This window comes from Rhinolophus sinicus, chromosome 5 (assembly GCF_057876585.1).
Source record: "Rhinolophus sinicus isolate RSI-liver-muscle chromosome 5, RSI-T2T, whole genome shotgun sequence".
NCBI lineage: Eukaryota > Metazoa > Chordata > Mammalia > Chiroptera > Rhinolophidae > Rhinolophus > Rhinolophus sinicus.
In genome coordinates this window covers 31,881,921-31,909,334 of record NC_142505.1, presented here as the reverse complement: position 1 = coordinate 31,909,334, position 27,414 = coordinate 31,881,921, and the positions used below count along the sequence as shown (strand labels likewise).

The 27,414-nt window shown below is 40.0% G+C and overlaps 1 protein-coding gene across 6 annotated transcripts in view; it reads left to right on the top strand.

The window, feature by feature from the left end:
• The window catches only part of CPNE4 (copine 4), a 410,233-nt gene that overhangs the window by 283,102 nt on the left and 99,717 nt on the right, over nt 1-27,414 (top strand). For all 6 annotated transcript variants that reach the window (XM_019725940.3, XM_019725942.3, XM_019725945.3 and 3 more), the window contains exons 4-7: nt 14,363-14,434; nt 16,979-17,053; nt 18,578-18,661; nt 20,627-20,716. In XM_019725940.3, the coding sequence (XP_019581499.1) occupies nt 14,363-14,434; nt 16,979-17,053; nt 18,578-18,661; nt 20,627-20,716 (321 nt within the window). The remainder of the gene's footprint in view (nt 1-14,362; nt 14,435-16,978; nt 17,054-18,577; nt 18,662-20,626; nt 20,717-27,414) is intronic.

Sequence of the window (27,414 nt, the reverse complement as noted above, 5' to 3'; positions counted from 1 at the left end):
GAGATGATAGATGAGGCGCTGACTCCCTATAGATGATAGTTGGTGGCATGGAAGTGGGTGAGATTCCTCCAAGAGATTGTTTTATATTTTAGTTTTGGAGAGAAATTCATTGAACCTACCACCTATGAACAAGTCATAAAGGATTTTTTTTTTTAATCATTGAGTATGTAAGGACATCTCCACTTTCAGATAAAAGTGTGAACTTGATGTGCTGTGTGTAGAGTCACTTACCTGTCAAATGAATTTGTAATGAGAACTTCGTGAAAGGCAGGCAGCATAGTACTCTGTGACCCTTCACAGCTTCACAGATTGTGACATTGGGCATGAATGGGAGTTTTCTCTTTTTTCTAACTTGTGCTCTCTAGTATGATGGGGCAAAAAGAAATACCATCAACACTTTGCTTCCTTCTAACTCCAGTGGTGAAAGAAGATTCCTTTTCCTTGTAGGCAGGGAATGGCTGTGTGTGGGAGCTGTGGACAGCCATAGGAGTGTCACAATCTGTATCTGTGGTACTGTTCCATAATGCTCAGGGTGCAGGCTATGGAGCCAGCTCAACGGCTCTCAAGTTCTATGTCCAGAGGCAAATCCCTGCAGCTGTTTAAGCCTCGGTTTCCTCATCTGCACAATGGAGATAATAGTAATGCGGGCCTCAAGAAATATTGTGAGGAGCAAGAAAATATGTATAAAGTGCTTAGCAGGGTCCCTGGCACAGAGAGCACTCGGAATATGAAAGCTGTTATTAAGGTGGTAAGAATCAGGGAAATGGTGGGAAGAATTGATACTTGTGGGGACCAACATGGTTTCAGGAGTGAAGGTGGAAGTAAAAGGGGTGAAAACATTATGACAGAACACCCATTGTCCTGGGCAATTAGTAAAACTGAACTTATAATTTCACCTCAAGCTTGTTGAGTACTTTATTTAGTCACAGGATTCTGTGTGTGTGTGTGTGTGTGTGTGTGTGTGTGTGTGTGTGTGTGTGTGTGTAAGTAATATTTAGTCTTCTAAGACTATTTTTTAGTAAAAATGGTTTCAAATCAGATCTCTGGATAATTTGAGGCAGATGTTCCAATTCTTGTCTTGCCACAACTGAAACCGATGAGATAAAGTGACTTCCCCAAATCCACGCAGGCAGTCACGTATCCAGAGCCTGTCTGCTCAAGGCTGTCTACAGGTGCTTGCTCTGTCCATCTGAGTTTGTCACATTCTCACTCTGCTGTGTGAAACAGCAGGACTCATGGCCTTTAGGAAAGGAAAATAGCAGCCCTCAGCATGCTAGAAATTGGCATTGGCCGTGAAGTTGGTACAAGCACAGCAAGTGACTTAGCACTGAGCAATTATGCCAAATGAGGGTTCACGTCCTCCAAGAGCACTCAAGGCAGAACTGTGTGTTCTTAGCAGATGGAGGAGGGGGGAAAATCACGGAGATGCAGGGTGTTCAGAAAGCTGAATATTCCTTCTGGGTGAGCTTGGAGACTGTCCTTGGATTTCTGTTCACCAAAAGGAAACCAGGAGCTAAGCTCTTCACCTGCTGCCCCCAACAGAGGGCATGCCAAGGAGAGACATGGTCCCTCCCTATCTAGAACAGCAAGGTGACCTCTTTAATATGGTGCCTTCATTTTCTTTCACTGCTGATCATCTGTTTCATGCATCCCAATATTTTTCTTCTCCTTCATGTACCAATACAGTGGACAATGAGTCAGAAATAATAAAAATAATAAATACAGTAGCCAACTTTCTCTAGGCCCTTTCATTCCCCAGCCCCTGGGCTAGGCACTCACTGTACCTCAATCCGTGTAATCAGCACAGCATCCCTGGGAGGTAGGCACTTCCACAATCCCTATTTACATTTGAGGAAACTGCGACTGAATAAAGCGAGGTACCTTATTCAGTGATGTCACCTAGCTAGTAAATAGTGGAGGTGGAACTTGAATGCAGATATGTTTGGCTCTTAAGCCCTTCATGATCGTTTCCATTTACTCTGATAGTTTGTTACTCACCAGTGTAAATTATAATGTAGTATCTATTGATGGAAACCCAGGTTGGAGTTAACCTTGCTAGGGTGTTGTTTTATTTTTTACTTAGTTTGTTTGTTTATTTGTCTTACACAAAGCTCATAGAGGTAACATAGAAATCCTCTTGCAAAGAAATAGCCTTGGCTATCTTTCCTCAAGGTTTGCATACTTAATTTACCTTAAATATGATATGGCTACTTAAATCGTATCAATGTGTCAACCTCCCAAAACCAGAACCTTAAAATTCAGCATCCGGAAGGTGTCACCTCCAGAACTTTTCCACCTTCAGCCACGTGGAGTAAGCCCATCATCCAAATTGACTGGTTGCCCCTGGGTTTCATTGTTGCTTTTCTTGCAGGCATTTTCTCTTCTCCATGGCTTGAAGGACAGTTACAACTGTGCAAAGTCCTCCTCTCTTCATTGCCATGTGGCTCTTCTTTAGTGTATTTCTTCCCCCAAAATTCAGAGGACATTTGTTACAAGAATCAGAAACATTCTGCGTAATGTTCTCATAAGTGGGGCAGGGAAATCTGTGACTCTTTGAAGGAACCTTAGGCTGTCTGGGGGCTCTTACCCTCATTCATGAGAGAAGGATCATGTACCATCTTCCCTCAGAGAAGCTGTTCTCTAATTTGAATTGCATCAGAATCGCCTAAAGACTTATTAAAACACAGAGTACTAACCCTCCACCCCACCCCCACCCCAGAGTTCTTGATTCAAAAAGATTTAACAAGAGACCCAATATTTGTATTTCTATGTGATGGAGATGCTGTTCGTTGAGGGCCACGCTTTGAGAACTGCTGCCCCAGAGTTTTGGGGTAGAAATGTTAATGAGTATTAGACACTGTATCATTAGTTTTTGTTATGAAAGACCTCTAGATGAAGTGATTGAAGAAATTAAGGAGAAAACATCTAGAGGGCAGGAAAAAATTATTTCATAAAGTTTATAGTCTCACCAAAGACCATGTACATTGCTTTGAGTTTATGTTCTTGGTGAAGAGTTTTGTTTCCAGAGTTTGTTCCTCCCATCCATTAAATGTAGCTGAGTGGACTGTTATCCAGATTGTTGGTTCTTTTCCTGACACAGGTGAATGTTAGTAGGATTATGTCAGCTGCAATGGCCCCTGAAAGGATTGGCAGACCATTAGCTGTCAATGATCAGAGGGAATTTGGTCTCAGGTTGGGTTGGAACAAATTGGAAGACACTGGGGATATGACAATGCAGAGGGTGTCATCCAAACTCAGTGTAATACCCACAGTGAGATTCCACAGGTTGGCATTTTCTTGTATAAGATTTAATATCCTCATGGTATAAAACTGATGGCCCAGGAAGTCAGATTTACACATTACACCCAGCAACTCATTTTCCTTCTGCTTCTCACATGAAAGCTTTCCTTAACTTTGTAGAATTACTGCCACATGAGTGATGAATGATGTCATAAGTAAATTTCATCTTCTCAGCTCCTGTGAACGGGCTGAGATATCTTGGGAAGTAGTGCTACTTTCCATGCTGACTGTCTAGTCTGCTCCTTCGCAGGTGGGATTCACATGGGGTGATTGTGAGTGAGGAAGGCCTAACTTCTCCAAGGAGAATACAATTAATTCTTACCTTTTTCTTTGCTATATTTGCCAGGCAAGTAATCTTCTTAAATTCAGATCCCAAGAAAATCCCTCTGCTTTCTCTGGAGTCCACCTTTTGTACCTTTAAATCCCCTTCGTGATGTGCTGGACTGGGGTCATGAGCCCTGGGTCCTGGATCTGCCACCAACTCCTTGTGTGACCTTGGGCAGTTGGCTTAACCTTTCTGTGATGTATTGACCTCATTTATAGGCAGAAGGTTTTGTTTTGATTAATCTCTAAGTTCTTGCCAGTTCAATAGTCAGTGATTCTCATTCATCTCTTTCCCTTTGTCTCTGAAAATTAGCATCTTTTCCTGCATTCTCATCCCTTTTTGGATGCTTCTCTGCCCACCCACCCCCAACCCCTGTCCCCTTCTCATCTCATCTATGACTTAGCATGAGGTATCTTCCTCACGTCGTTCATCCACAGACTGTGTCTCCTCCCTAAGTGTCCCCCAGGAAAGTAGCTCCTTGTGTCTACTTAATTTCAAAGATAGTTTTTAAAAGATACATTTTGTGGTGATTAAAATGGGACTGTGTTTCCAGACTCCCTTCCATATAGATTCACAATAATGTGATCTCTCTCCTAGATCCATATGATCACAGGGGAGGGGAAGGGCAAGACATCTGGAGCTGGATGAGCATTTGCAAGGACTGACACGTCACTACTGAAAAGCAACTCTCAGTGTTTGTCCTGGTCCCAACCCTTTATGTCAGGCTGGTGCAGGGCACTCAGCGCCCAGCTCACCCCACCAATGTGCCCTGGACCTGTCTACCCATACAGGGAGCCACATGTACCACGAGGTCTGGAAGCAACTACTCGGGACTTCTACCACAGCTCCCACAACCACGTTTCATTCCAATCCTTCTCCCACCCAACTAAGGACTGCTAACTGGAAAAATCCAATCTGAATCCTATCTCCATGGTGTTTACACATGCTCTCCCCATCATCCCGTCCTTGCCTTTCCCCTGCAAATGTTGTCTTGCTATATTTTCTCAGTTATCAGCATCCATGAGTGCCTTATATAAAAGTATTCTGTACTTGTGCTAGCCTTGAAGCCTGAGACGCTGTAGCACCATGAATTGAATCATCAATATGCCTAATAACCAATTTGCTGAAACCAAATAACCAAAAAGTCAATTCACCAAACAATACAGTAGCCTCAAAATTAATTATCTACCAAGTATTTTTATGTACCAAAAATAAGGTTTTTGAACTACTTATAAAGTTTACTACAATTATTTTAAAACTTGTAAAAATGTCTGCCTTTCCTTTTTAGTTTAGGCTACGTGTGAAATTTAGTTACTGATTGTCATAAACTTTTCTGAATATCAAATGTAGCCATAAGAAGACTAAACCCTCCTTTGTCTTCACTCACAAAAGTGGGAAAACGTAGGTATGGTATTAGCTCTTAACGTACCCATTTCTTCACAGACCAAAGGACTAAGGACATATTTATAATTAGAAAAAAATTACAATAAATATTAGTAGAAACATCATAATGAAGCCTGCATGCTGATGTCAGAGAACTCATATTCAGGCAGAGGAGTATGACCCTTAAGTATTGTATGAATTCTTAAACATTTGAAGAACTTTAAAACATGTAAAGAATTCTGATTTGGGGAATTTGTGGGAAATGCTTTGGGGGGAGGTATTTGTTGAGGCTGTGCTCTCCATTGGGCTTTGACAGAGCACTTGACAGATGCTGTAGGTAAGGCCTTAGTTCCCATGCATTGTCCACAGGGAGGAGGGTTTGCTTAGGTAATCTGATGCTGATCTTTTATAGTATTAATTTTGATTACAGAAGAGACCTTGGAGGGCTTGGAGGACTAATACGGAATAAGTTAAGGAAGCATCATGGGAACTGCAAAGAGGTTCTGACATTCTCCCAAAGCCTAGAATCTCCAGTTCAAGCCTAATTTGAGAAGGAGGATATTTATATTTTGAATTAACCTAATACAGTTTAGAGGGAGAAAAAAACAATAACTGCTTGGATGACAAAAATTATCCCCAGAAGTCTTGGTTTCAGATTTCAGGACAAAATGAGGCCAGATATGAATTCGTTAACTTTGTTTTGGATGGAATGTGAGCCTTTGGGGCTGCTCTGTACACCAGGGCGGGTTGGGTGAGGCCTCCAGTGAGCTGATTTATGCTTCACCCACGCTTCTGCCCACCCAGAGCCCGAGGTCGGCACACATTCCCAAGACAATGATCAGAAACAAAGGAGCAGAAATTCTTCAAACTTCTCTCTCTCTAATGAGATTCAAGCCAGGAAAACTAGTATTACAGTCAGCTTGCAGACTGGGTTCAGTGGAATCAGAACAGCTTGAAACGGGGAAGAAGAGAAAAGCAGTGCAGAATTTAGCCAGGCCAGTGCAGGGTCCGCTCCTGTCCTCTGCATCAGTACTTCCAAGGAGGGGACTTCATCCTTCCACGTCAGGTATCCTGATAACAATAAGCTCACCTAGGACTCCATTTGCCCTAGGCCATCCCAGTATATACCTACTGTCATGGTTTAATTATTAACACCATCCCCTTTCATTTACAAAAATGTCCCAATTTGGACAATATATTTTATGGTCCTTCTCCTGAATGCCCTGTGGTGTGGCCGGGAGGGTAGAGACAGTGGCCTCTGACTAGTCACCCAGCCAGGTGATTTGCGGTAATGATGGGGCCTTACCCTCATCATCAGAGGTAAAGGTAGATCATTAATACACAGCAGTCCTTAAATCCCTCTCCGAAACTCTCCCTCCCTTCCATCCTTTACTAATGAAGTCAGAGAACGGGTAAAAGCCTGTAATTACACTTGAAGTAATTAGAACCCTGCTTAATGGAAAGCTTAAGACAGGAAGCCCAAACCAATAGATTACCCATTGCCCCTGTCATTCTGAATCATTCTTCCTAGGGTGGTTCTTTTGTAAGTTTCCACTGGGGAGTAAGGACTATACTAAATTTATATAAAATTACACACACACACACACGCACATACACACACACACACACACACACACACACACACACACTCTCTCACGTTGTATGTCCTCTCCCTGAATGGCTGAGAAAGCATCAGCATTGTACCTTTTTTAGTTCCTACAACTTTACCTATTAATAAAAATCTAAATAAGCAGAACAGATTAATTTAAAATTCCTTTACTTTTAAATCTTTTAAATCTGAACATGCTGTACTAAAATTATCTACATGCAATTCTCACTTTCTAGCTCAGTGCTTCTCAACTCTAATGTGCATGCAAATCACCTGGGGAATCTCATTAAAATGCAGATTCTGATTCAGTAGGTAGGGGGCGGGGTGTCTGAGATTCTTCACTGCTAACTAGTTCCCAGGCCAGGCTGCTTCTGGAAGGGGCCAGATAGGGTAAAGAACGGAGAACACACTGTGAGCGGCAAAGGAAGAGTTCTCAGTCTCACAGGTGGCTTCCCTTTCCTCTTACCTCAGCAACTATTCCAAACTCCTGAGGTGGATCTTGAAAAAAGATACAATTTCCCAATTGAGGGGAAAGGATGTGACTAATTCTAGGCAGAGGGCACAGCATAAGAAAATATTTAAAATATTTTTAAGGCTTCCCCTTATTGGTAGTGCGTACAAGAGGCCAAAGTTCTCAGGGGTTACTCTGTGCTCGGATAAGATTGTGGGTGTTTTTGGTTCAGCATTGGGAGCAAGGTAACCAGGAAATTGAGGGAGAGCACGAAGAGAAGGCTCCCCTGGTATAATACTTCCCTGGATCAGGTCTGATTTCCACCAGGTAAAGTGATATGACCCAGAAAACTTGGGACAGGAAATGGGATAGTAGGGATTTCCCTAGAATCAGCATCCCTGAGGCTGTCACTGCATCTTTTCCTGGAACGCTGAACCTGATCATGTGTGAAGTCAGTCTTAGTGTCCCATGTCTGCTGTTACAAATGATCGCACACGTGGTGGCTTAAAACAGCAGAAATTTATTTTCTCACAGTTCTCCGTGGCAAAAGTCTGAAATCAAGGTGTCGGCAGAGCCATGCTCCTTCTGAATGCTCTGGGAGAGAATCCATGCCTTGCCTCTTCCCACCTCTGGTGACTGCTGGCGTCCCTTAGCTTGTGGCTGTATCACGTCAGATGTCCATTGTCTTCAAATCTCTCTCTGCTCTGCCTTCATATTTCAATTCTGAGTTTGTCTCATCAAATCTCCCTCTGATTCCCTTTTATAAGGACACGTGATTGCATTTAGGGGTAATCCAAGGTGAACTCCGCACCTCAAGACCCTTAATTAGATCTGCAAAGATTTTTTGTTTTGTCATAGAAGGTAATATATATTCTTACCATTCAGCATATAATAAATACTGAATAAATATTTGTCCCATAAAGGACTGAATCCTGGCTTCAACTCTTATAAGCTATGTGTATTATTAGTCTGTTAGGGCTGCCATATTGAAATATCACAGACTGACGATGACATAAACAACAGAAATTTATTTTCTCATAGTTCTGGAGGCTGGAATTCCAAGACCAAGGTGGTAGCCATGTTGGTTTGTGGTGAGGCCTCTCTTGCTGGCTTGCAGACAGCTACCTTCCCAGTGTGTCATCGCACAGACTTTTCTCTGTGTGCATATGCAGATCTCTGATGTATCTTCCTCTTCTTATAAGGATACCAGTCCTATTGGATTAGGGCCCCAACCTTATTCTCTCATTGAACCTATTATATTCTGTTAGATAAGACCTGGTCTTATATTAATTTTCGCTCCAAAAAATGCATTTTAGCTGATTGTCGACTAGGTCTTATTTTTGGGGAAACATGGCAGTATCTCCGTAAAGGCCCTATCACTAAATACAGTCACCCTGCAAGTTATGACTTCAACACAAGAATTTGAGAGGGACATAATTCAGTCCATAATGCTATGTGACCTTAGATAAACTCCTTGATTTCTTCTAAGCCTTTCTTCTCTTGTCCCAGTTGTTTGGGGACAAGAGAGAGTTAGATCATCAAATGACGGTAAATGAGATAATGTGTGTGAAACACTGCACAGGTTATCTGATACAGAGTAACAAATTTGTTCATTTTCCCCAGCAGCAGACTCGGATTAGAGAGTAAGTAGATTATTTGGGAGGTGAAAGAAACACCATAAGGGAAGTGGAGAAGTGAGACAAGAGAGGGAAATTGGCCCATAAAATACAGGGTGTGCTGTCTAACAAATCACCACTGGGAAAACTCAGGTGCCCATGTAGAGCAACTACGAGGGAGTCATCCCCGCCCCTGGGGCAAAGGAGCTGGGGCATTTCCGCACCAATGACCATCAGTCAGTGGTGGAGATCCTCTCCCAAGGGTATTTCTCAATCCTCCCTACCTCCAGCCTGCTGTGATTGTGGATAGCAAGCATGGCTACCAGAGAAAACCTCAGGCAAAGACACGCTCTGCCAGCTCTGCAGTAGTAGGGCCTGAGGGGATCTGTCTCCTACAGTGAGCATTCAGGAAACCTTAGTTGTTATCTGTAGTGGTGGTGGTAGTCATTGTGCTACTGTGTACTACTTTGTACTACTATTATACTACTATTTTCCTGAAAATAAGACCTAGCCAGACCATTAGCTCTAATGTGTTTTTTGGAGCAAAAATTAATATAAGACCTGGTATTATATTATGTTATATTATATTATAAGATCCAGTCTTATTAAATTAAAATAAGACCAGCTCTTATATTAATTTTTGCTCCAAAAGATGCATTAGAGCTGATGGTCCACCTGGGTCTTATTTTCGGGGAAACACAGTAGTAGTTTTCAGAACACTTAGAGCTATTGCTTGACAAAAGGGTGCTGGGGCCAAACAAGTATAAGGAATGCTCCTTACATGGTTGTCTTCCCGGGATTTGCCACTAAAGCTCTATTGATGGCCTGCAGTTGAGATCTCAAACCTTTTCTGGTCCTGTGATTTCCAGACTTACTACATAAAGACTTTTCCACACAGTCTATACTTACCTTTTATGGAGAGGTCTCTGATGCATGCTCTGGGGGTTATCAATTTTGGCTACTGCAGATGTGACTGTCAAGTATTGTAACGATGTTTTTAATCTGTTCACCACTTGTAGCCTCACAACAGTGCCTGGCACAGAGGAGGTTTTCAATAAATGCTGTTGTTGCATAGAGTCTTAAAGCAATTTCAAAAAAGCATCTGAGGATGCTTTCAGTAAAAGCAGACTCATGGAAAATAACTTATGTCATCCCTAAAATGACTGTTTTGAGACTTTGAAAGAAAATTCAGCTGAATATACATATACTTGTTGAAATATTGGCTAAAACGTTTTTTGTTGTTCTGGCTTTGTTCCCATTCATCTAAAGGAAACAGTAGACTTTCCTGAAGACTTAGGCGCTATGCGTGAGAAGATTGTCCACTTCCCGAGGGAGAAGCACTTCCTCCTCAGATCCATGTGTGACTGCAGAGCGGGGCTCAGTGGCACCAATGCCCCCCAGCCCAGCTTTGCTAAAAGGAGTATTCCAGCTTCATTTCCTCCCCCCTCCACTTCCACCCTGTTGTTGAATGCTAAGAATTGCAGCTGTGACCCCACTTAAGGGCGAAAAGAATCAAATTAGAGGACTTTTGGCAAGTGCATCCCCTTTAGTGTGATGCCAGGCAGAGCTGGCTCTTTGTTGGTCTCAAATGTCATCTGTGACCAAGGTGAGTCTGTCACTCTTCCTCATCTTCTGACAGGACCTGAGGCTTTTCTGAGCTGGATGCGGTCCTTCCACTGCAAGAAAACATACATCGAGAAGTGGGGTTTGCAACAAATAGGCTTTTCTCTATAGATGCTGCTCCAACTGGGCAGCCCTACTGTCTTTGTCCAACAGTGATAAGAATGGCAATATCATTGTTTGTTGATTATTATTACAATGAAAGGTTTGAAACCGTAATTATCACTCATTCTTTGGAACTGAGATGGAGGCCTGGGGGCTGTCAAATAAATGTGTTTTAATTTCCTGCTTTATTAGCCATTTGTGTACCCAAATGCCCATTTCTTAAGGAATATTTCCTGAGAAATTTCTTATCTTCCTAGAATTTGCAAAAGGCAGGAGCTGGAACACAGGCGCATTTTCTTCACACCCTACACATGAAAATGTGGACATTTCTAGATAAGTTAGGAGTGAAGAGAGAGAACTGTGACCATCCAGGTTTTCATGGGTTAAGTCTTCCTTGGTCTTCCTTGAAGAATGGTAATGTAGATCTTGGAAGATACTGTATTTTGCCTTGTATAATGCCCACCCACATTTTTGGCCCAAACTTTCAGGGAAACGCAATTAGTACTACCCATGTATAATGCACATCTTTATTTTTCCCTCACAGATTTGGGCATAAAAGTGCGCATTATACACGGCAAAATATGGTAGTCTATAAAGATAGTCTCCCAATGCCCGGTAACCCAGTGAGTGAGTTATTACAGCCAAGAGGGTGTTTGGGGCCACTTGGAACCGTACAGGTAGATAACCACTGTGGAAGAAGCACAGTGACAGCGGACAGAAGTATTTCTGAGACCAGATTTATGCAGAAAGCGAGGTATGTTGCCTTTCTTTGGTCCAATGTTGGCCTGGCTACTGTTTCCCAGTAACCCTTGTTTTGTCTTTTATTCATCTGTCTTCCTCATCCCTCTTTGCTGAAAAAATCCCTGGAGAGAAACTATAAAGTCTTCTAGTGCCCTTTTGCTGTTTGTTTTCTGTGTTTCCTCTGTGTTTTGGTTCATCTCAAGTTCAAGAACAATGTCTACATTTTTCTAGGAAATGGTAGCTGTGACAATCTGTGAATGGGAGTGGGGAAGGGATAATGATTTTGTCTGCAGAACAAGAACCACTGGGACCTTCTTAATCAGTGGAGTGGAAAAGGTGAGGAGTTTGGATGTAGAAATAAGTATAGGATAGAATGCCAATTCCTTTATTATCTCACATTTTTTCCATGACATCTTATTGATAACCTGTTATAAATAAATTTAAAAAAGCAAACCTGTGTTCTTAGTAATGATGCTGCAGTGTCCTTAACTGAGGCCTTCAGATTACTTCATTCTTGAGGTTTAACTTGATTATTTCTTTACAATCTTCTCCAAGATAAAGCACACTAACATGGGATTCAGGGCTTAAAAGCAAACAGATATAGTGCAAATCCAGCTGTGCATATTTTCTGAATCTGTTTCATGGGTATGTTTACCAATCAGAATGTTGCTAGAGATCAGTCTCTGGAATCAGACCTGTATTCAACTCCCTGGCACATGACCTCTTAGCTCTTTGGCCTCAGAAAAGATACTTAAAATCTCTGTGTCCTATTTTCCTCATCTATAAAAGGAAATGGATAATGGATAAAATTTATGGGGTTGTAAAATTAGCAATAAAGCAACCATTAAAGTCCTTACTCAATTTCTCATTCCCTTCAGATTCTATTCTCTCTCTCTTCCTCACTTTAGAGACAAACTTATTAAAAGAATTGTCTTCATGTGCTTACTCAGTTTCCTTCCCTCCTCCTCTCCTTTTCAACCAACTTCATTCTATTTTCTGCCCCAAACCAGAGCACATGTCCTTTGCCCCCAATTTTAATGTCCTCTCCTTGTGTCCCTTACCTCAGTGAATGGCATAACCATCTTATCCAGGGATGCATTTATGATGCCTCTTTTCCATATTCAATGCATTTCCAAATTCTGACTATTTCACATCTAAATATCTCATAAATAACAGCTGCTTCTCTCTATCTCCATGGCCACCATCATCGCTTCCCTGGACTACTGCAACAGATTCTTAAATGGTCTACCGTCATCCCTACCACCTATCCATTTTATTGTCGCCACCATGGCCAGTGCATCTCTCCTTTGTGACAAGTTTTCTTTGTTTATGTAACCATTTGGTTAATTCCTATCTCCCCTGCTAGAAGAACGTAAGCCCCCTGAGGTCAGAAATTGCATCTGACTTTGCTTAGCATTGTATTCTCTGTGCCTGACACCAAGTCCAGCAGACAGTGAGGGCTAAATAAATATCTGTGGAGTGAATAAGCATCTGCCACATAATATGAACTCCTTATATGAGTACCAATTGCTGTCATTGTCATCAGTCATCATTCTCATCATCATCGTCATTCTCACCACCACCAGGTGATTTTTTACAGAAATACTCTTTCCTCTTCAGCGTATAGCTGACTGAACATCAGAATCTTTAAATCTGCTTATCCTAGAGAAGTTCTCTGAACTTTCTTCATTTGATACCAGCACACTCAGAATTTTCATTGTTCTAACACAGAGATAAAAATATATATAAGGATTTCAGAGAATGGGTTTGTTGTCCTGCTTTTCACAGTGATCTCTTTTCCTCTCTTTCTGTAAATACCGGGGATGCCAAAAAATTGTATACACATGACTTGTATTCATCTTTTGTTGTCATTGTTGAGTATTACAATTTTAATACAGTTTTTTCTTTCTTAAAATGTATATGCATTTGTTTGGCACCCTCTGTATATATATTGTTACCTAATGCTGCATAGAATATTGTCCCAAAACTTGACAGCTTTTAAAAAACAAACATTATCTCACAGTTTCTATATGTCCGGAATCGGGGTGGGGCTGGGGGTAACAGTGTGGCTGGATTCCCTGGATCAGGGTCTCTCACCAGGCTCCTGTCGAGGTACCATTATCTCAAAGCTCAACCTGGGCATGGAGCTGCTTCCAAGCTCGCCCGTGTGGCTGTTGACATCACTTCCTGGCTGCATGGGCTGCTCTCTAGGGCTTCTCAAAACGTAACAGCTTGCTTCCCCCAGAACAAAGGCTCTGAGAGAAAGAAGGAGAGAGAGAGGTGAGCAAGGAAGAAGCCACAGCCAATTGGTAACTTAATCTCAGAAGTGATATCCCATCACTTTTGTGATATTGTGTTTATTAGAAGCCAGTCCCTGGATCCATCCCACACTCAAAGGGAGGGACTTATACAATGGCGTGACTACCAGGAGGTGAGGACTGCTGGGGGTCATCTTAGACAGAAGCTGCCCTATAACAACGGTGAGTTTGTCCTCCCGAGGCAAGAGCACCGCTTTCACTTAGGGAGTCATACCCACCAGGGCCTCAATATGTTGCCACACTTCTCTTTCTAAAAAGGAAGAGAGGGGAATGGGACAGGTTCTGCTAAGAATAGCTCCTAATATAATAATGACTTTAGTTGTCATTGCCCATTGTGATTGACACTGAATCATGGAGAAGACCCCAATTACTCCTGTTGGATTGTCTGAGCATCAGTTTCCTGATGACTTACTTTATAGCTTCCTAATGAGTATATTAAAAATAGAACTCTAGAGGTAATAGGTAGAGAAGGTATATATTTAGACCTTGGGTTTCTTTTCCTCCCTGCACCCACCCCCCACTTTGCGCAGAGGTTTCAGTGCTAATTAGAGATCATTCTGAAACTGCATCTACTTTATCTTAATGTACATATCCAACATTTGCCATCTAATTTTGATATGAATTCCTCAGCAACAATTAAGCCACCTCCTAATTGACTGAATTATCTGTAATTTGTCACATTCACTCTTACATCACACACCAGAAGAGGAAAAAGGAAATAACCTATATTTAGGAGAGATTCATGGAAAAACCTTGGAAAATTAATGGACATCGATGTTGTAACTTCGAGCAGTGCTGTGAATTTCCTCTACAGAATTTTGTAGAGGGAAAAAGTAAAAAATAGACCTACAGTCGTATGACCATTATCTCTACATTTTGTTTTCTTTTGTGCAGATTGTTTCCCAGAGAAAGCTGTCCAAATCCTTGTTGAAGCACGGGAACACGGCTGGGAAATCCTCCATCACGGTAAGCCCTCCGTAAGCAGCCATCTGCCCGCATGTAGCTGGCTGGGACAAACCAGATGCGTGGAAAGCAGACCTTGGGGCTATTGGGAGTTGATGCTAAAACTGCTCAACTATCCCACTCACCTCTTTCTTTTTTCTTTCTTTCTGTTTCCTGCCAGTACAATTTCACCTTTCTACTCCTGGGGAAAAAGGGTAGAAGGATTTGAAAGTGAGACCATACACTTCTACTGAGCACTTCTGCAACTGTAATATAGGTTTTAGTGGGGGACTTGGGTTTGTCGAGCATGGACTGAATATGGGATTATCTGGGGTTTTCAAATCAGCAAAGCTACCTATCTCTGCCTCTCAATTTTTTGAGAATTAAAAATGTACTCTAATCACATTTAGTCCAAGGTTTGGTTTGTTGCCTAAAGACCAGAGAGCCCAGCATTCAACTCTCTTCTTTAATACAATAGTTTGGAGCTATGCTGTAGCCACTAGCCACATGTGCTTCTTTAAGCTTAAATAAAATTAGTTAAAATGAAATAAAAGCAGATATCCATTGCTTAGTCACACCAGGCACATCTCAAGTGCTCAACAGTTACTCGTGGCAGCTACTGCATTAGTGCAGATATAGAACATTTCTGTGATTGCTATTGGGCAATGCTGGAAGTACTTCTCAATCAGATCTTAAATTTTCATATATTTTAAACTTTGACATCTTGTGTTAGAGCCTTTGAGAAAGGTAGAGAAAGTAATCTAACCAGTTAGCTGTGTGAACCCCCCTCTTGCTCCCCCCAAAAAAGATAGAAAAAGGTACCAGAAGAATCTAAATTGCTAGGCAGGGCAAATTGCCAGGAGGCAAACTTCCTGAGTTTCTTTGAACATCCTTTTTAACTTGAAAGTGACTGATTCATTTTTTTACATAATGGAAGCTATTTTTTAAAAGGAAAAAATAAAAAGAATTCCCATTAGGGAAAGTTGTGATCGTCCTTACAATAACTTACCTGAGTTTGTTGCATGAATATTTTAAACGACATCGTCACATCAAAGTTTTTTCTTGATTGTCATGTTTCATCATGAACAAGTATTTCAAATAGACTTTGAAGACCCCACTGGTGCTCTGAAAAGCCATGTATCCAAAGGCTTACTCCCAAAGCCCACAAACCCAGAGAAGCGTTGAGATGGGGGACTCAGGTGTGAGATTTGCCACGGTTCTTTCCCATGGGATCAGAACCTCACCTTGTGACCTCTTCTCTAAGACACCTTAGAGATTTTCTTTCTACACACATTCCAGAGAAACTTGATTTCCTACTTAATTTTAAATACTCCTCTTAATCTTGGGTCTTTGGATCAAAACAATGGCTTTATTAGCTTTAGGAAAACACTTGAAAATATGTGCTAAGTTTTCTGCAGATGGAGATCATAACTTTCATCACCTTTCCAAAGGTGTCTGTGACCACAGAATCGTTAAAGACCACTGCTTAAATGGAGTCTAAGAGTCATTATGGTGAAAAGGGACAAAGGAGGATCCAATAAAAAAATCTGAATAGAACGGTTCTTGGTTTAGGAAGCAGTTCTTGAGTTTTTACTGAATTCATGTTTCCTACTCCTCAGTTGCTCACACTTTTGGGACAGGGCATATTTCTCTCTTTGGACAACCTTTTTAGCTTTAATATTAGGTATGAAATAAAAATTTCCAGAGGCTACCAGTGTGTACTCAGAACAGATGGACCCAACTCCTAAAGAGAAAATTGAGCTCAGATAGAATGGACATAAAATTGAATTAAATCTCAGTACCTCAACGTAACCAATTCGATAAGGGTATCCGCATGCTATGGTCTCTGAATGCATGTGAAGTCCTCAACATTATTTTTAAGTGGTTTAACCTATATGCAAAGACTGGTCCCTAGATTTTTATTGTTGTTGTTTTTCTCCTGACTTTTTTTCCCATCAATTTCTGCTCTGACGCTTTGAGAGTCACTAGCTATTAAATATTGAAAAGTGATTTATTATGAAAGAGTCTCTTAGATAATATTATCTCTTCACTTACATCAAAATCCTTGTCAGGAATTCTCTGTCTTGGTAGTTAAGGGCTGAGGTCTTTCAATCTCAATTTCTCTCTCTCTCTCTCTCTCTCTCTCTCTCTCTCTCTATATATATATATATATATATATATATATATATATATGTGTGTGTGTGTGTGTGTATATATATATATATATATATATAGTTTGTTTATGGAAGTACCATCCAATGCAGTGTGACTTTTCAAGAAAGAAGCTCTTTGTAACTGCTGCTCCAAATATCTCTTCCTCCAGCATATACCCCATATCTCGTGTTCTTATGCTCAACATAAATGAAATCTAGCTATCTACTATTGTCTATTCTAGGGAGTTGCCTGTATACCTGGAAATGCTGTGCCATGTTCACTACAGTTGTGGAAAACTTCTTGCCCAAAATGTCTTTGTTGATTTTTGGACCAAACATGAGCTGAATTTGTTCATGAATTTCTGGGCTGAGTGATCCAACCGCCACCACAGCTGATGCGTGCTTTTTCCTTTAGGTGATTGCTGAGGAATTATCTGGCAATGACGACTATGTTGAACTTGCATTCAACGCACGGAAATTGGATGATAAGGTAAAGTTTTGGCATTAACCTTATTGAAGGAAGTAATAAATCCAGCATACAAAGTTTAATCAGATTTTCCCCTACAGCTGGTTTTTTCCCTTTCAACCCACATTTTTAAATAGATCAAAGATTTCAGAGAGGTCTGCAAAGTAAGACTTCCTCCAAATTGAGAGGCAGTTAATGAGATGGGAAAAGGACTATAATTAAAAGAGGATCATTTTTTAAATATAGATGTCTAATCACTATGCTGTATACCTGAAATTAATATAAAATAATATTGAATGTTGACTGTAATTGAACAATTAAAAAAGGGGAAAGGTGAAGGGGAATAAGAGGTTCAAATTTCCAGGTATAAAACAAATAAGTCATGGGGATGTAATGTACAGCATAGGGAATATAGTCAATAATATTGTGATAGCATAGTACGGTGTCAGGTGGTTACTGGACTTATCATGGTGATCACTTCTTTAGGTGTATAAATGTTGAATAACTATTGCGTATACCTGAAACTAATATAATATTGTATATTAGCTATATTTTAATACAAATCTTAGAAAAATAAACAAACAGGACAATTTTGTTACATCAAGATTTCATTTGTTCCTAAATGCCACAGGTCAGATGTGCACAGGTAAATATGAGTTAACCCCATTGGTAGGGACATTTCAAAGGAAAAGAGAAGATGTGAAAGGGAAGAAAAATGACATTTTTTAATCACCTATATTTGCCAGGTACAAGGTTAAAAGCTTTTCATGAATTTTCACATTTATTCATTCTTGTAACTTCCATGCAACAGATATTATTAACCCTGTTTTAAAGGTAAGGAAATCGATTCAAAGATGAAGTAATTTGTCTAAGGCCATTCCATGCATTAGTCGAGATAATCCAAGAAACAGACACCAAGATAGGATTAAATATGCAAGGATTTTATTCAGAGAAATGCCCGTGTAGGTAACATGGGGAGGAAGTCTGGCAGAGCTGACCTTACCTTTAATATATTATATTATATTATATTATATTATATTATATTATATTATATTATATTATATTATATTATGTTATGTTATGTTATGTTAGACTGGTCTTATATTAATTTTTGCTCCAAAAGACGCATTAGAGCTGATGGTCCAGCTAGGTCTTATTTTCAGGGATATACGGTATTTAATCAGAAATTAGCAAGCATACCAGGAAGCAGAACCAAAAAACAGATAGAAACAGACCTATAGGTGATCCAGATTCTGTAGACATCAGGTACAGGCTTTACAATAAGTATAATTAACACGTTTCAGACAGCAGATACATTGCTTCTCAAAGACCTGGCATTTGAATTGATCTTTGAAGAATATTTGGGATTTCAACCAAGTGCTTACTTCTCAAAGGACTTGGCGCTCAGATGCCGCTCATTCTAGCCAAGGTGGATCACAGGGATAAACATTAAAGCAGTGAAGGGTCAAATCCAGGGGCGTTTGATGCAGGGCTGAATCTGATGTGTTTGTGTGGAGGAGGGGAACAACTGATTTTTCTCTGTTTTAGGATTTCTTCAGTAAATCTGACCCCTTTCTGGAAATCTTCCGTATGAATGATGACGCAACTCAGCAGCTCGTGCACCGAACTGAGGTGAGAAAAGTCATCTTCAGCTCTGCATTTAATCTCCTAAAATGATAAATTGACCTTTTTTGAGAAACCCCTCACATTTCTTAATGTCTGTGGCTATGCACTCAGACATGGAGTCTTCAGTATTCTCAAGAAGCCTCTTTATTCTCAACTTAGATGTTAGAAGGGAAGACCCTTTCTCACCCAAATTTTCCATTATTGGCTTTCAACACAGAGAGCCAGCAACTTATTAATAACAAAAAGATGAATCCCAGCTAACATTTAATAAGAGTGACTAGGTGCCGAGCATTGCACTAAGTGATTTTATGTACATTATTTTATCTACTTTCCACAGTAATCCCTTGGCATGATTATTACTACCCCCATTTTACAGTTGAATAAACTGAACTTTTGGGAGGTCAAGTCACTTTCCCATTTCTCACAGTTAGGTGTGGGGCTCCTGGAGTCTCACAAAAAAATGTGATTATGAAGTTTTCCAGTGAGTCAAGCAGTAAAGCATTGATTTTTCCTCTTTCTTACTCAATAGATACAAAATAAATACCAGGCAATATTGTTCTCTTGGAAGAAACACATGCGCTTACACAGGTTCTCACACATGAGTGAGCACACACACATTTTAATTACAGAGGAAATTTCTAGTTGAAATTTTGATCTGCTATTGAGTTTTTCAAAACTGTTGCAATGAAACATCTTCACTTCTTAGTATTTTTATATAAAGGTGGGAAATTTAAATGAACCCAAACAATTTTATCTGTTTTCTTCTCACTACCAGGATATCAGAGCACAAGACAAAGTCACACAGGAACACTGTTTTTCTACTTCAATGCATTAAGAGAAAGTTAATAATGAGCCCATGATATAATCAATAATTCATATTTAAGAAATCCAGAAGAGAGAATCACTTTTGAAGTATGTTACTTAAATGGAGAATTCTTTTTACTGTGCTAAGGTTTTTGCTAACTAAAAACTTCACAGGAAGAAAAACTAATATGACAGAATTCCATTTAAGTTCATTTGTATATCCCTAGAGCAACGGTCCTCCAATTTCATGCATCAGAATTAGCTAGAGGGGTCTACCCGCTATCAGTAGGTCTGGGAGGAACCTAGAAATTTGCATTTTCAGCAAGTTCTCAGGTGACGCCGCTCCCGCAGATTCAGGAATCACACTCTGAGCACCCCTGTCCTGGAGTCCACAATGTAATCCTAGGCACAGAGCAGATAGTCATACATTTTTAAACCAAATTGAATGATTTGAATCATAGTGATGGCAGGATAAGACGACTCATATGGACTCTTGGGCAGTATTTAACCAAGTTAATGATTAGTAAGCTGCTTTTAAAAGGGTTTGCTGTATTATAGACTGAGTTTGTGACTGAAGATCTGAAGATCTGCCCTGTATGTCTTCTTAGGGTAGATATTGTAAGTATGCTGCCGGGATTTTTCTTCTAGCAACTTCTCTTCTGATTTACAATCTGGTCTAAATCAAGGTCACAGGTTACCAAAGACCATTCAATCCTTTAGCAGTAGAATAGAATTGTCGTGCCACACCTCCACACCCACCAATAGTCTCTGCCTATGTGACCTCAATACAAGAGAATTTATGCCATAGGGCTAACAGTCCTTGAGAACTGAAGATCCTTTCTCAGAGGCCAGAGGCAGCTCCCCTTCATTAATCCCAACCCCTGCTGGTATAGAAAGGGTCATTCCCAGCATCCACATACTGCACAATATTACTGTCATTATTCATGAAACGACAGCCAGGCCAGTGACCCTAGGAGTGCTGCTCACAATGACCCACTGAGTGGGTATCCTTAAAAGATTTTCTACCCCAAGTTTTCATTAAGGCACCTATTCCAGACAATTGTCCTTTTCATAAGCGCCATAATGCTTCTCAAGCAGTTTTTATGTTGAAATGTGAAAATGTCAAGCATTTCCTCTCCCACCCACCAGTCCTGTTTCTTTTCTTAGGTTGTGATGAATAACTTAAGCCCAGCCTGGAAATCATTCAAAGTATCGGTAAATTCTCTATGCAGTGGAGATCCAGACCGCCGGCTGAAGGTCAGAAATCTATCTCTGTCTGAGAAATGCAATTTTTATGTATTTAACCCTCCTCTTTTCCTTCAAGTGAATATGGGCAAACCCAAAATATTCCTTACCATTTAACCAAATCTCTTAGCATCTTGTTGGAAAAAGCAGGGGCTGTTTCTTCCTCTAGAGCAGGGGTGTCAAAACTGCGGCCCGCGGGCCAACTGCGGTCTGCAATCCATTGTTAATTGGCCCGCAGCAAATTCCAAAAATATATTTAGTTTACTTAAATAAACCAGGTGAGGCAATACGTACTTCAGCTCGAGTGAGTTGTCCGGCTGTTTGTGTATTTTACCACATATGGCCCTTGGTGAAAAACGTTGAAAAAAGTTTGGACACCCCTGCTCTAGAGCCATTGAAGCTCATGAGAGCCCAAGATAAATCCCAATTGTGTTATGTCAAGAGCCAAATCTTATGGCTTCTCAGAGACAAACTGTAGCAATAAGTTCAGGGTATAGTTGGGAGTTATTAAAAACACATATATTGCTCTCAATTATCTACTGTTGCATAACAGATTACTCTAAAATTTAATCACTTAAAACAATAACCATTTATTTAGCTTAAGATTCTGTGCTTTGGCAAGTTGAGCTTGTCTGGAATGTTCTTCTTTTGGTCTTGCTTGGACTTCCTCAGACATTTGCGGTCAGCTGCCCATGAGCAGGGTGGCTCTGTTTCTGGGGTTTACCTGGCTGTCACCTGAAATGATGGGGGTGGTTGGGCCACTTGTCTCTCACCATCCAACAAGCTGGCTCGGCCTTATACACACAGCAACCTTAGGGTTCCCAAAAAGCAAGAACAGAAACTGCAAGATCTTTTGATGCCTAGTCTCAGAACTCATACAGGGTCACTTTCTCCACATTCTATTGGCCAAAGAAAGTCACTTCTAGATTCAAGGGTGAGGAAATAGGAGGCAGACACCACCTCTTGGTGAGAGGAGCTGCAAACTATTGCAGCCAATCTTTTCAGTGTACCACAGATGCTTTTTGAACATCACTAGAATGTGGAAGTTGGAAGAGAAGAGGCATCGTGGGAGTCAGGGTGATCAAAGGAAGACAAAGGCTGAATGCCAGAAGCAAACTCCAGGAGGCATTCTTTCTGGTCCATGGTCTGGCCCTCTCTCTGCCTTGGAAGTCCATGTTGTCAGTGTCCCACAGTTGATTCTACCAATTCAGGATGACTAAGTAAATTCAAGAGAGACTGGAGCCTGTAAACTGAAAGGCCAGTGGATTCATGATTCATGTTCATTGAGGAACATGACCATCAAGCAGACTTAAAATTCACATTAGCTTCACCAGGGCGTTTTTCTCCCTGTAGGCAAACCATAGAGCAGATAATGTCGGAAGGTTGCTATGATATCCTGAAAGCAGAGCCAGGGATGCTGGATGGTTAATGGCTTCAGACTCTACAATGAGAATATAGGTCCATCGGGCAGACTAAACATTCATATTGGTCTTTCAGGGCACCCAGTCTCCTGAAAAGTGTTAGAAGGGCTCTGCCAATGTTTGTATTTTAACTTCACAGTTTCCTCACTCGTTTGCCCCATAAATCTTCCAATGAATATAATTATTTTGATTTGTCAATGTTGTCAATCAGATTAGAATCCTATCTGATTGGTTAGTCGCATCCTATTAATATGACTTTGCTTAATATGTATCTTTGCTTAAAACCATTCTGTGTGGGCTTTGCGGTCGTACTCTTAGTGGACTTCCGTGTTCTAGAGGAGCAACTCAGAGTTGACCCTACTATCTCCTGTAAGAACAAAGCTATTTCAAGCCTCAACTTCCACGGGAAGTGTCTTTTATGCCAAAATCAGGACTCCTGGATGTTTGGGCCTTTCTTTGTAACCTTATATGCAGGATGGCCAAGAGCTACAGCTTCAGTCAAGAGGTGGTGATTTTCTCCTATGCTCTGAGCAGCACCATCCCACTCACAGGCAGATAAATAGACTTTGGGGGCAGAAATCAAATACTGCCTCCAGTAGCCATCGATCAACTTAGTCATGGGGAGTTGGTAACTGAGTTGGTATCAGTTGGTAAAAAGAGAGTGTTACCTATAATTGAATTTAAAAAAATGCAGAAGAGGAGCCCTTCCTGGCCTTTTAAGTGCTCTGCTGTCTGTAGAGGAATAAGTAGGAGTGAAGAAGATAGATGAATGATAGACGGACGATAAGAGATAGGTAGGTAGACAGACAGACAGACAGACAGACAGATAGATGAGAAAAAAAGAAGAAAGGAATGAAGGAGGGAGGGAGGGAAAGAGGGAAGGAAGGAAAAGAGAAAAACAAAGTGTGTGTAAGAGAGAGCCAGAGGAGTGGAAAGGAGGAGAGGGAAGAGAAGGGGAGGGGACTGGACAGGGAGAGAGGAAGCAGCTAGGATTTGCTTTCTCAACAGATGCACTATTGACATTCAGATTCCGGGAGGGGGCGCTGTTCTGTGCATTGTAGGTGTTTAGCAGCACCCCAGGCTATTAAATGCTATTAGTACTCTTCCCCTGTCATTCTTACAGCCAAAGGTGTATTCAGATATTACTAAATGTTCCCTGGAAGGTAAAATCATTTAGACCAATGCGTCACAATTGTCGGTTACAATAAATGGCTGTGCCTTGCCCCCGGAGTTTCCGATTCAGTAGGTCTGGGGTAGGCCTGAGAATCAGTAGTCTAACAAATTCCCAGGGGATGCTGATGCAGCTGGTTCTACCAGACACTTTGAGAACCTGATACAGCTCCTTCATTACAGCCTTTTCATGGCTTCGTGCCCTCACCCCACTTTCCACCACCCAGTCTCCCCTCTAACACCTTTCTCTACCCAGCACTCCTACCTATCCTGCACTCTCCCCAGCCTTCAGGGCTTTGTGCGTGCCTCTCTGCCTGGGATGCCTGCCTCATTCTGTTTTTATTTGGAAATTGTTGCTTTCCTTCGGGTCTCTCAAGTCTCCCTCCACCTCCAGGAAACCTTCCCTGATCTCTTTAGCATCTGTGAGGTGTCCTCTAGCCCTCTACACCCAACCCCCATTAAAATAATTCTCAACTTATTTTAAAAATATCTGTTCACATCTCTGTTTCCCAAGCAGATGACTTGTTCTTTCTGGTTTGCTCCTTCTGGGTGAGAACGCATGTTTTGCTCACTATGTATCCAGGTGTCTAGCAGAATGCTTGCTTGGCACAGAGTAGATACTTGGTAATTGTTTCTAGAATGAATGGAAAGAGGAATGAGGGAGATACTGAGTGAGCAGCAGACTTTACTGTGAGGCAGTGGGAAGAGGGTCACCCACACAGGTATTCTGGAGTTTACTAGGCCGTAAACCCAATATTGTCACCTGCTCACCATAACCAAATGCATCTTTTCTGAAAAGCAGAATAGACTCCCTTTATTTGTATCAATTACTGTATTGTGTTACAAGGGCCACTGTGAAATTCTCATAATGCTGTCCCTAACCAGCTTTCTCTGAAATATAATAGCACTGTATTGGCAGGCAGCATCTCTGTCCATATGGGTGTCATTCTCCCCACCGCCACAAATAATTAGAAAATGAATTTTTAAATTAAAAAATTTTTAAACCCTCTGTCAGGTTAGATTTTTAATCTTCGCAAATTTTTAACAATTAGCTCTTTGTCCCAAATGAGGCTTGATATCTTTAGTTCTCATTTATTCAAGGTCTACACAACCACCAAGTTCAAATAACCAGTTTTTTGTTTTGGTTCTATTTATGTATTTCATATTCCTCTTTTGTGGAAAAATAAAAATAATATTCAAATAAGTCTTTTTCAGAAATTGATGTTTTAACTTATTTATTATGAAAATTTTCAAACATACATAAAAGTAGAAAGATGATATGATAATCCCCCGTACCCATCACACATCTTCAACATTATTAACTCATGGCCAACTTTATTTCATCCACACTCCCCAATATCCATTTTCCCTCTCTGTCTCCCTACCATTGGATCATTTGAAGCAAATCCCAGATCAGGGTGAACTCACCCCACAGGCACAGCAAACATAGGGCCAGGGCCCAGAATACGTTTAAGAGTCTGTGAAAATATTTTAATTTCTTTTAAAATCAGAAGAAAACAAGATTGAATAAAATATTTTAATTTTTTTCTCACATCCGAAAACAATGACATTCTTAGGATTTCAAAAATCTATGACGGTGGGATGGGGCCCAGGAAGGCAAAAGTGCCTGGGGCCAACAAAAGTCATGAAGTGGCTCTGTTCCCAACATCTTATCATTTCACCCCAAAAATCCTTCAGGATGTATCTCTAAAGGATAAGGAATCTTTCTGTAAACATAACCACAAACCCATTATCATATCGAAGAATATTAACTAAGCTTCCTATTAATCAACTATTCTGCCACTATTCATATGTGATTATTGTCTGTCTAATTTAGTTAAAAGTTTAGTTTTGTTTTTTCATTTTTTTTCAAATTGGGATCTAAACAAGGACCAAGCATGGCATCTGACAGAAATGTCTCTGAAGTCTCTGTTAATCTAGTTATTGCCTCTCCCCACCCACCCCACCCCCCCTTTTTTTTTTGCAATGTACTTATTGAAGAAACCAGGTTGGTTTGTTCTATAGTGTTTCTCACATTCTATATTCACTACAAACAGCTGGAACTTAATCAGCTTCAGGGTCTGTTTTTTAGCAAGAATGTCTTAGACATGATGGTGCTCTTATCGTGTTAACAATCACTGAAGAACATTGCCTAGATTCATCATTTCATTAGGGTTTCCAAAATGGTATTTTTTCTAATCCTATCATTTCTTCACTATTTATTATTTAGAGTTCTGTAAAGAAAGACTTTAACAACTATTTGGTTCCCTGAGGTGTGATTTGTACACAAAAGTCAGGAATATGATTTATTATTCCTTTTTACCAATTTTCAGAATAACAAGTTATTTCTGTAGCATCCTCCATAGGTGACTAGTGAGGTCCTTCCATATTATTAAAAATTCACGGATTTTTTTTAATATACTCGAGTGTTTCGATCCATTTCAGTTATTATTATTCCTTTGAAAACATGAACTGTCTCATGTTGAACCAATGAAAACCACTTTAAGTTGGCCCTTGAGTTCTTTTGATATAAATTGAATAGTGTTTAATAGTTTTCTTGCTTTCTGGTATGAAGTTTTGAAATTCATGCATCTTGACATTCTTTTTCTCCATAAGATATAGCTCTCTGTGGCTGCTGAGTCATATTTTAAAGTCTTGAAATAATTCTTCTCCACAATTAGACCTCTGTTCCATAAAATATTAGGTTTGTTTGTTTGATTTTGCTTTCATTGTTTAAGTATTTGTTACAAATTTAATTTTGTTTTAGGATTATATAAAATTTTTACTTGATTCTAAAGTTAACACTACAAAACAAGGTGTATTCAGAAAAGTTTAGCTCTCATTCCTGTCTTGCACTATTACTCTCTTCTCATATAGGTAATCATTTTGTAGTACATTTTAATGCCTGGTAGAGTTAGCCTCTCCCACTTCTTTGTAAGAGTTTTCCTGGATGTTTTGCTTGTTTGCTCTTTCCATGTCACTTTATAAGCAATTAGTACCAGAAGAAAAGAAAACACACTGGTATTTTTATTGAGATCGCAAAGGAAATTTCTATTAATATTGAAATACATACGTGGCATGTATTTCCATTCTTTCAAGTCTCCTTTTGTGTTTTGCCAGAGTGCTGAATGTTTTCTCTGTTAGGTTTGGTATGTTTATTTATAAGTTTATGCCTAGTTAATTTCTCTCTTTCTGTCTCTATCTCTGTTTCGCTCTATCTTTCTTGCTATTGTAAATGGGGTCTTCCATTATACATTCAAAGTATTTTTTGTATACATAAAAGCTATTGAATTGTTTTTCTTAAATTACTATTTTATTAAGTTCTGTTCTTGTTTATGGTAACTTTTTGTTAATTTTTTGGAGTTTTTTCCAAATACATAATTTTATCATCTGGAAATATAGATTTTCCCCGACTTACTTAACTAGTGGCTCTAATTATTTCTTTTCTTTAATTGTGTGGACCAATACAATGTTAAATAGTAGTGGAGATAGAGGGCATCTTGGTCTTATTCACCACTATAGTGGAAAATCCTATAAGTGTTTCCCTATTAATTCTGACAGAGATTAATTTTTTAAGGTAATTCCAAAGGTGTCAGAGGCTTAGAGCTTTCTCAGCCACATCTACCAGGCCTTAAATACCTGTGGTAGCATTCACAAAGGATTCTTACTTGTTATAATTACCCAAGAGACAACACTGCAACTTGATGGAATGCCTTCTGAACCATATAAAAGACATTGCACGATTTCCTGAATAGTTTTATGGTTGTATTTAATATTCGCTGTTTAATGAAATTATTCATGATTCCTATGGCATATTAGAGTCTTTCTTTCTAACCATACTGTGAGGTAGGTTCTATTGTCTTCATTTCATAGATGAAGAAATGAGGCGCAAAACTCCATGCAGGCAAATGCCAAATTGAATGCTTTTTATTGAATTGTGCTACCTCTATTTTTTGTGTATTTGTTAGAAAATAAATCATCCTGATAAAGCATATATATATATCCCTTTACTCTGATCCAACCAGAATGCTTATTTATCATCATTCTAATATTTAACAGTAACAAAACTTGTCTATATGTAACGTAGTTCATAAAGACTGAGGAACTATCAACTGTGTA